The sequence below is a fragment of the Acyrthosiphon pisum genome, chromosome A1, assembly GCF_005508785.2.
Source record: "Acyrthosiphon pisum isolate AL4f chromosome A1, pea_aphid_22Mar2018_4r6ur, whole genome shotgun sequence".
NCBI classification, from domain to species: domain Eukaryota; kingdom Metazoa; phylum Arthropoda; class Insecta; order Hemiptera; family Aphididae; genus Acyrthosiphon; species Acyrthosiphon pisum.
In genome coordinates, this window is record NC_042494.1 from 33,276,029 (window position 1) to 33,286,699 (window position 10,671).

General features: G+C 29.2%; 2 protein-coding genes across 6 annotated transcripts in view; one reads left to right on the forward strand and one right to left on the reverse strand.

The window, feature by feature from the left end:
* LOC100161282 (feline leukemia virus subgroup C receptor-related protein 2) overlaps window positions 1–4,596 on the forward strand; it is a 12,299-nt gene extending 7,703 nt beyond the window's left edge. For all 5 annotated transcript variants that reach the window (XM_016802725.2, XM_016802726.2, XM_029486934.1 and 2 more), the window contains 7 exons: window positions 1,159–1,496; window positions 2,018–2,242; window positions 2,409–2,550; window positions 3,338–3,549; window positions 3,672–3,775; window positions 3,855–3,965; window positions 4,065–4,596. In XM_016802725.2, the coding sequence (XP_016658214.1) occupies window positions 1,221–1,496; window positions 2,018–2,242; window positions 2,409–2,550; window positions 3,338–3,549; window positions 3,672–3,775; window positions 3,855–3,965; window positions 4,065–4,344 (1,350 nt within the window). In that variant the 5' untranslated portion in view covers window positions 1,159–1,220 and the 3' untranslated portion in view covers window positions 4,345–4,596. The remainder of the gene's footprint in view (window positions 1–1,158; window positions 1,497–2,017; window positions 2,243–2,408; window positions 2,551–3,337; window positions 3,550–3,671; window positions 3,776–3,854; window positions 3,966–4,064) is intronic.
* A 3,855-nt stretch (window positions 4,597–8,451) lies between these two features.
* On the reverse strand, window positions 8,452–10,396 carry Mago (mago nashi). The gene is made up of 2 exons (NM_001126175.2): window positions 10,182–10,396; window positions 8,452–9,198 (listed from the first exon to the last, which is right to left on the reverse strand). The coding sequence occupies exons 1-2, from the start codon at window positions 10,222–10,224 to the stop codon at window positions 8,798–8,800; spliced, it is 444 nt and encodes a 147-aa protein (NP_001119647.1). The 5' UTR covers window positions 10,225–10,396; the 3' UTR covers window positions 8,452–8,797.
* Window positions 10,397–10,671: the final 275 nt, after the last annotated feature.

Sequence of the window (10,671 nt, forward strand, 5' to 3'; positions counted from 1 at the left end):
ATTGTATTCCTTAAACTAAATTATTTTTTAAATATTTTATTTGTATTATGTAAAAAAAATTTGGAGTTCTGCAAATGGATGGTTTTCTTCACTATCGTTGTATCATGAATGCATGTTTCAATTCTTAAGTATTTTTTATTTATCATACAATATACATGTATTTCAACGCATATAATATGTTAATTAGTACCTATAAAAATTACTAACTGTTTATAATTATTATTATTTTAATAAAAAAGAATATATTTAATTTAAGGGAGATAATTATAAAATTTTGAAGAGGTTATCTTCTGTAATAAGATTGTTCCTTGTGCCATATTTTATTATTGACATTTAACACATAAACAAAAACAATAGAACACAATATTAGAGGTGTAATATTAATATAATGATTTACATGGTGAGTTTGTTGGCCCTTGTTATCCAATTAGAACTTCACATCTTTATTATTCAACTTAATTTAGTACCTAGTAATGTTAATCCCATTAATTTAACATCAATCACAGTGGTCAAAAGTCTACTACATGCCGCCTTCTATATAGTTAAATTAACTTATTGCAGATATCATCGAGGGTTAACAAGTAATTTAATTATAATGTATTAATATTATGTACATTGCGCGTTAATTATAGGTTAACCTAATAACAAGTAACGAAAACATAAAACAAGTGTATAATATTATATGTATATCATGTGTTACATTAAATTATAGTGCTATAGATTCTACAAGTCTCTTTATTTAGTATTAATTTATTATTTTCTTATTTACCTCTAATATAAATAATATATATTAATTATTTTCATTGCGATTAATATTTTATATATTATATTATAATCTGAGTTATTATTATTCATTTAATTCAAACAATTATGTGTCTGATTTTGACTACATTTTATTATTTTAATACTTCGATAAGATATATATATATTCAATCAATTAATTAACTAGTTATTATTCATATTCGAAATATCTATATAATCTATTTATCTACTTAGGTATACCTAATATAAACATTGAGCCAATTTTGAAAATTAAATAACTGCAGGGACAAAAGTGGTTACTGATGTAATGTTAACAAAAAGTAAAAGTCGTAATACATAGAATACTTATGTCAAGTACAAAAATACTAAAACAAAACTTTGAAAATTTGTTAACAGTATATTATATTGTTGTGATCAAATTATGGCATCAAGGTGAACGGTCTTGAGGAACAGAAATCATGTCCGGCACGACGGATAACGGGGTCGCCGGGACTCATAACGTACAGCCGACTATCACAGAATGTAAACTTTACAAAAGACGATGGCTTATGTTGGTGCTATTTGTCCTGTGTTCGATGATCAACGCTGTACAATGGATACAGTACAGCATCATATCAAACGTGGTTATTAGATTTTATAATGTGTCAAGTTTTGCTGTGGATTTCACATCCATCGTATACATGATAACCTACATACCACTTATATTCCCGGCGTCGTGGATACTAGAAAAAAAGGTAAATATAATCCATACCTATATTTTAAGCATAATTGACAATATGTTCGACGCTATTAATTAATAGGTATCAGTATACAACATTTAAAATGTTGAACTTTTAAAAACCTGTTTTACTCACCAAAAAAATTACCGAAAAATCTAGACAACATATTATAGCCCTAGAGTTTTTCTCGCAATTCGCTACCTGGGAGAGTAGTATCTACAACACTAGAATAGTCTTTACAATTACCTATATCTATACAATATGTTTTTCAGACAGTAAATATTATAAGAAACAAAAAAAAATGTTTTAGGATTCATAAATAAATATTTTTATAGATACCTGGCTATATTTCATTGTGACAATCATATTACTCAATATATTTGATTTTCAAACTATGACCAGTGTTCTTTTTCACGTGGTAAAATCAAATCATTCTACATGCGGTTTCAAACGCGTTTTGACTCCCTGATATAACTAATTTTCTACATGATATTATTAAGTCCGATTTATATATAATATTTATTATACTTATATAGGGTCTTCGCGTGGCCATGGTAGCCGGCTCGTGCGGCACGATGATCGGTGCCTGGTTTAAAGTGGCGTCTTCCAGTCCGGACAGATTTTATATGACCATGTTGGGTCAAACGATTGCGGCTAGTTCGCAAGTTTTCATATTGAATTTGCCGGCACGTCTGGCAGCAGTGTGGTTTGGCCCGTCTGAAGTGTCTACGGCATGTTCGATCGGTGTGTTTGGAAATCAGGTAAACGCCTAAATTGTATAATATGAAGTACGACTTGTAAGTCTTAGTTTATGCTGTACCATCTGGTATTACGACTGTAAACGTGAAAAGACCATGTACGTTTTCGCACACCGTAATGATTAATTATTAACAATATTATATACTAGTAGCGTGTTTTGTTTTTCAGTTCGGTGTAGCTCTGGGCTTCTTGTTGCCACCATTATTGGTTCAAGACACCGGCGATTTGTACGCCATATCCGCAGGCTTGTCACGAATGTTTTACGCCACAGCCATAAGTTCGACACTAGTGTTTATACTAATATACTACTGTAAGTTTAAAAACTATTGATAACATTTATGCCGTCTAAATTTGCCGTTCTCTTTGAACGTTTTTTATTTTTTTTATTTATTTTTAAATATTGGCTCGTTTATTATTCCTCAAAAAATATTATTTTTATACTTTAAACTTGGTATGGACAATGTGGATATTTATCAGTTAAATAATAACATAATGTTTTTTTTTTTTACATTGAGAATTAAAGAATCGTGATAATTATTTATTTATTCTACCTGCGCTTCATATAGTGCTTTGTGCACAGAGTTGATTATGATTTTTACACATTTTTTTCAGGAATTTTCATTTTGTATATATACCACTTTTTTAGATATTTTGTGCCCAGATAATAGTTTAAAATACAATTTTTTGATTTAAATAAAAATAATTCATAAAATAATAACCGCTCTTGACCTCTTGTCTTTTATATTATGTATATAGCCGTATAGGTCGCTAATTTTCTAAAAATCTGTCCCACGGTAGCTTTTATACTACTCCAGGCTGCAAGCTGGAATACCGCTGCAGTTATAATATTTGTATTAACGCCAGCACAATATGTCACAGTCATTTTATCAGGGGTTAAAGTGGGGGGGGGGGGCGCAGGAGGACTCAGTCCCCCTACCTCTGACGGCGGTTAAAAAGCGTCCCCTTTAACAAATTAGGATTTTATACAGTAAACATTATACATAAAATTATATGTGGAACGCTTAAAACTATATGGAGACATCAGGCCCCTCTTGAATTTTTTCCCACTTTAACCCCTGCATTTTATCTGTTGATAGTCGTCAAGCCATCCCCGCCATTACCACCGAGTTTGGCACAAGCGAATCAGAGGTCGACCAGTAGCAATGACCCGAAAAACTTTGTCAAGTCTTTGTGGAGACTAGTTTACAACTACGGATTCCTTTTGTTATTACTGTCATACGGCATGAATGTCGGTTCGTTTTATGCCATTTCCACGTTGCTAAACCAAATTATATTGGAACATTTTCCTGTGAGTATTCAGAACACTTATTCGATTTAACTTAAAGGATGATTACCTATCAATGATCGATCTTATACCTATTAAGGCATGCAGTATGTATGTAACAAATAACAATAATTATCCTGTTGCAGGATAACGCGGTAGATGCTGGCAGAATAGGTCTAACGATCGTCCTTGCAGGAATGGTGGGTTCAGTGGTGTGTGGTTTTATTTTGGACAGAACGCATCTTTTCAAGTGAGTTTGCAGTGACGTTTTTTTTTTTACCTAATATCGCTGTAAAATTACGCTAATTTGAAATATTCTAAAAATTTAGAGAAACGACTTTAGTGGTATATGGTTGTTCGTTGGTCGGCATGGTAGTCTACGCGTTCACATTGTCTTGCGGACACATATTAGTTGTGTACCTGTCAGCAATCCTACTTGGGTATATGAGTGAAAATAATAAATATTTATCATAATAATACGTTTGTTATTTGTTTTTAAGGAAATTAATAAATATAACTTCGTGTTTATACATTCCCAGGTTTTTTATGAATGGTTATTTAGCGGTCGGGTACGAATTAGCAGCTGAACTGACCTACCCAGAGTCCGAAGGAACGTCCAGTGGAATGCTAAATGCAGTGGTACAAGTATTCGGCATCGTTTTCACCTTGATTTATGGATGTATAAATAATGCAGCTGGAGACAAGAAAGCCAATTTATTTTTAGCCGGAACACTCGTCTTAGGAACCTTTCTCACTGCCATGATACCATCTGACTTGCGGAGGCAAGCGGCTCAAGAAAAGAAATCATTGGTTAATTAATTAATGATAGTTTTACAATCATAATCAATGTATAATTGGCTCAAGTATTTTTAATTTATTATCACCCCACCAATATATTATAAAGTATTTAAGTATGTTATATTGATATATTTTAAGGATCTGATAATATTCCATATTCGCCTAGAAAGGAATTAAAGTTAATAACCTATAAAGATTCCATATTTTAGTAAAATATAAAGTATTTATTTTTCATTACCTATTACATTTTTTTAAATATTATAATATAACTACTGTTATTATATGATGCTGTTATTTATAATTTTAATAATTTTAATCATTTAAATTTTATTTCTCGTACAATTTGATTGTGTTAATAGAATATTATTTTTAAATTAAATTATAATTGTATTACCTACCGACAAACTTAATAGCATAGCGGTAGGTATGTCATATTCGGATGCCATAGAAATAGGCGTCTGCCAATTTATTAAAGAACGTAACAAAAAATTCAAAGACACCAAATTTCACATCTTAGTATCTTACAGACAAATTAATATTAATTTATTTGTAAATAGTTTTAACGTATAATTTTTTAGAGTTGGATATTTAAGTAAATAGACTGACAAAAGTGACAATATGACCTATCCTAATCCTATAGTTCCACAATTACATTTTTGTGTGCTCGGTGCAAAAATATTTTAGTTTTGACGTATATAAGCATAAATGAGTTGCTAACCCTAAAATCTAATATCCTTCAAAAATATTAGTCAACATTAATACATTTAAATTATATTTTGTTGTGGATTCATTGACAAAATAAAAAAATTATTTCAAACTATACAGATAGTTATTGGCATTTTTACCAATACAATTGTATAATGTGTTTAATTGTTTTAAACTTAAAAATTTTAATTCTGCCTTCTGTTGAGTACTGGCGAAATATAGCTCGACAGTTTTTGAAATTTGATAAATCGATTTCAAACGATATGTACTATTGTACAAAATCTGAATATATACCTAATAATATATTATGTGGAATTGCTTGACATTAAATGCGGAAACCGGTGCCACAAATGATCGAAGGAATAATTTAACTTATTAGTATAGGTAGGTATTAGTATTAAGTTCCTATTAACTATTAATGTATAAAATACCTATTTAATAAATTTAAATATTAACTAATATACCTACTACAATTTTAGATTCTGACCGAAACGATACATACTGTATTGATTTCAGATTCGACAACTATGTTTTTTTGGAGTCTATAGGCAAACTTTTTATAGTACCTAGTAGAAATGCTTCTATTTACAACTTCAATATCTTTTATGGTAGGAAAGTTCATCTAGTTGCATAGGCGCAAATAGGGGGGGCTTTAGGGGCTAATCCCCCCCAAAAAATGTCCATAGCCCTTCCAAACATTTCCTACATTTTGTTTTAAGCGCTTAAATTCAATATTACCAAAGTAAGGCTTTAGCCCCCCCAAATCTCAAACGCTATTTGCGTCTATGTCTAGTTGGTACTTTGATGTCAAAAATAAAATATTGATTCTGAGAGAAGACTTCAGCCGATAATATTACTAATATAAAGTAATATTAGGTGTATTTTATGATATTATTGCGTGATTAAGTAATTTATTTTGCTATTATTAGGCATTAGTAACCAACTACAGTAGGTAGGTTACATTCATTGTTGTTGAAAAAATTGCATTTCATAATGTCATTGTGTGCATAAAATATAAAAATATACTCTAAAAGTTTCAAGTACCCAAAAATAATATTTTTAAATTACAACAAAATAACTAAAATTGTTATTCTTGGTTTTAATGTGTAGGTAATTTCAAATTTTAACTTATAATAACTACCTATAAAATAAAAACAGTGTTAATATATGTTGTAGATTTTTGGTTACCGAATGAACTATAGGTAGGTACTTACATGGAACCTTGTTTTAGATGTTCAATCTTAGATAGCTATAAAAATTTAGCATTTTATACATTTTTAACTACATAATAATTTGTAAATAATGCTATGTATTTTTAAATTGATATTGTAACAATGTATAAGGAGCCTTGTGTTAAATTTTCAATGATTTTTATCCAACGAATAACATTTTATTGACAAATATAGAAGAAAAAAAACTATAATAATTTAAAATTTAAAATGTCCGTAAACAGCTCAAAACGAGTCAAAATATTTTGAAAATTTTATCTTGTATAAAAAACAATAAAATAAACATAATTTAGTGTAAATTTCAAGTATCGATTTTGTGATTTCTGAGTCAATAAAATATATACCTGAGGACATATATGTATAATATAGATTATAGACTAATTTTCATGAAAAAATCATCTACATAAATATTACTACAATACTACCTACTTAATATTTTACAGGAAAATTAGTGATTCTAATTTAATAAATAAATAAATAAATATTAAGTGTAAAATATTAAAAAAAAAATAATTACCTTTGTAGAATGATTTTAATAACTAGAAAGCGAATAGCGCCTCAATTTGGAAACTAAAATGTGGAATTTATATAAATAATATAAAATTTTATTTTAATGTATAATTTTGTATATGTCAAAATGAGATTAAAATAACTACAAAGGGGCCAGAGGTTAGGCAAACCCAAAATTGAAGTGGGACTGAACACTGAACATATTATGAGTATTCATTAATCATTATATATTTTAAAAAAGGTCCAACAAGTTGAGAAATATTATTTCCAACAACATGAAGATACAAATTAATAAGTTTACCAATACAGACAAAAAGTTAATATATTTTTTCAAAAACACTATATAATATTTAAAAGATATTTCCATAAATATTGTATTCAAATAATTATTAAGATTTGAAACCATCCCTCCTTTCAATCCAATTTTATTTCATGTTCCAATGGTCATAAATTGTAGGTTTTTTAAATTTAAATTTAATTATTAGTATTATTTTTAATGAAATTTGTATATCAAGGATTATTTTAACCATGAAGGTGAAAAATGTGTTAAGTAGATATTTTGAAAGTTGCCAAAATGTACGAGTAACCAAGACTGAAAGAACTATTTTATCGACAAATGAAAAATATTGTTTTAATGACCAAATTTTAGAATATTATATAAAATTTTGCAGGAATAAATTAGTTAGATATGTACAAATAAACTATTGTTGAGCTAAAATGGGTTTTGAGATTTATTTTCTTTAAATAATGTATAAATATGTAAGACAAAATATTATACATTAAGCAAAGAATAAAATAAATTAACTAAGATAATTATTAATTTAAAATTTTTTTAACAAAAAAATACAATTATTATTACAAAATTATACATTGTACAAACCTTCACAGTTCACATTAAAGACAGTATAGATAATACATCCATATTATATAAGAGTACAATTTATTAGTCAGATATATATTTATTTTAAGAGAAGGCTACACAGATATTTACTGTCTCTGTCTTACATGTGCATAACATAACAAATTTACGCTCAGCAGATTACGTTTAACACAGTTAGTTTAAAAATTAAAGTGAATTGACATATTATGAAACTTAACGGTAGAAACATTATCTGTGTTTTTTGGGTCATTTCAGTTTTTAAGTGAGTTATGAGCAATTTTTAATTTACACTATATACACACAATTTCCAACAACATCCACAAACACAACTTACAAACACAGACAATGCACTTACTATCATGTCTCATAATAGGTCAATTCACTCTAAGTTTTAAATTAATAGACCCAAACGCGTTCTCCTGAGCGTACATCTGCTATGTTACGCACTTGTAAGTTATAAGACGAAGACAACAAATGGCAGTGTCCTCTTAATTGTTATTACAAAATTGTTTGATGTCGATAAAAAGTTTTCTACTTTCATATACCCAACTATTTCTTGGTTATTATTTTTAAATTAATAAAACACCAGTTAAATGTGTTAAATATATTGCTTTAAATATGATTCACATGTATTAAAATTAAAAATGTCTGGCCAGAGCAGACTTTTCAAAAACATCAGTGATTATAAATAAATAAACAGTGCTACTTTGTATTCTTATATTTCAATACTTGAAACATTACAACCTACAAAGTATGCACTAAGTCAAAATATAATGTATTGATAGGTATTCATAAAAACTAAGATTTTATTTGTGTATTAAAATTGTTGTTTTATTTAATTTGTAGTGAATATAAAATGGAAAATATATCAAAATGAGTCAATATTTATAAATAATAACTTTTAAGTCAACTTAAGCTACTAGTATTTTTAAAATAATAATAAATATAATATTAAACCAATATAAATCCCTAGTACTTTTTCAATTAAGTTCTTAAAGTTGAAACAAAAGAGAATGGCAAAACATTGAAAACTTATACTATGATTAAACAGAAAATTAGGTCATACTTTTTAAGAACATTTGGATTTTTTTTTTTTTTTGATATAGAACATTAAATGAATTATCTTTAATTTATTTATTAAAGGATCTCTTTATGAAATTGGTTTGATCTTGAAATGCAATGATATCAATGAAAATACGAAACATTTTAGATCTTGAACTAGATAGTAAAATGTTCTGAGCCCTTCTGGATCTTTGGATGTGTTTACATCTAATAATGAACCAGTTTTGGAAGTGGTAAATGATATATGTTCATCATCAATGACAATCTCCAACTCTTGTCTGCCAACTCTATCGGGTGGTGGCCACAGAGCATCGTCTTCATGCATTATCTCAGAATCGGATACGATACGTTTGAGCTCATCAATTACTGGTTGGTGAACATACACTTCTTTACGGATCATTGTGTCATTTTTGTAGTTAGAATTGTTGGCATATCGTAGTTTACCGTCAGGACGGAATTCAAACTCCAAAAATTCATGTCCAAACTTGCCTAAAAAATTAAAACATTGGTTTACTTATTGAACTATATTCTCAGTTATTAGAAAATAGTATTATAATTTAAAACACTGTAAGTCCATTTTTTAATATTCTTAATTTATTTGTTAGTTGAATACCTATGTTTTTTGAACAAATGTACATAGTATAGGTAGGCATTAAAAAGTAACAATACAAGTTACAAATGTATACACAAAATGGTAATAAATTTAACATATATTATACATATATTATTAAAAACTCATATAACATTAGATTTACTTTAATACTAATATACTTAGGTATAGATAAGAAATATGTTTTTAAAACTATCATTTTCCATAAAACAAATTTACTCTATATTAATTGATACTTTTTTATAATAGTATGTACCAATAATTTGCATATATTATTAGAAAACATACACATATTTTACACAACCATTAAGCTAATATCACATAGGTACTCGCCCGTAAAATATACAACTATAACTTTATATTTTAGGTAAGTAGGTATCTCTGCCTTCAACACAAGCATTGCTTAAAGATGATAGATACACATTTTCACAAAAATAAAAATCATGTTTTATAAGGTAAAAATATAGGTACGATTGTTTTTAATTGATAGCTCCAATAATTGTACTGACAAGTGTTGATTTTATTTTAAATCATATAATATTCATGTGACGATGGAAATTAAACTGTTAAAAATACTAATCAAACTAGTTTTTCCAAAAGAATTTTACAACACATTCATTCTCAGTTCCAAACGGCAAAGGTAGGTATTAAGTTGTAACTTGTAAGAATGACATTTCTTGTGGTATAAACCCGAGACAAGTCAGTTTACAACAGAAAAATCAAGATAAACCTCATCAAACCATAATATATCTGAACGTAAAATGTAAAAAAAAACTACTGGAATCTGACGGCATCATATTGTTTTTCAATATCAATTTTTTTTTGTTAGGACAACTGACTAAAAGTCAAAGTTGGTACGTACCTTTGTGTCCTATGTAATAACGCAAATAGAATTCTCCAGACATTTTGGAGCTGGATACGTTTAAGCTCGGATTCTACAGGTTCTTCAGGTCCTCGTATAAAAGTCTAACGATCTGAACAACGACACGAGCTTATTGCATCCAGGTGATGCTTGTTTGGTATCGTACAATCGTCCATGGAATACTCGAATGGCCGAACGTCGAAAACGCCGAAAACGAGGTAAATAAAGCGGTCGCGGAGATACCAGATACGAAGGCGAGCAGTGCTGCCGGCCGCGAGAGCGTTCGATTTCCCACGGCAGCCCCTCGCCTGCCCGAGGAAACAATGTCGCGCGCAGAAAATGATCGATAGGGTGAGCTCGCGTTTTCTCCATGCCCGCGCACGGCCGACGATTGGTGGCACCGTTCACTGGTGCTCGCACACTCGCGCACATGCACACACACACAAACACACTTACACACGACTACACGTCGAGACGCACACCGCCAGAC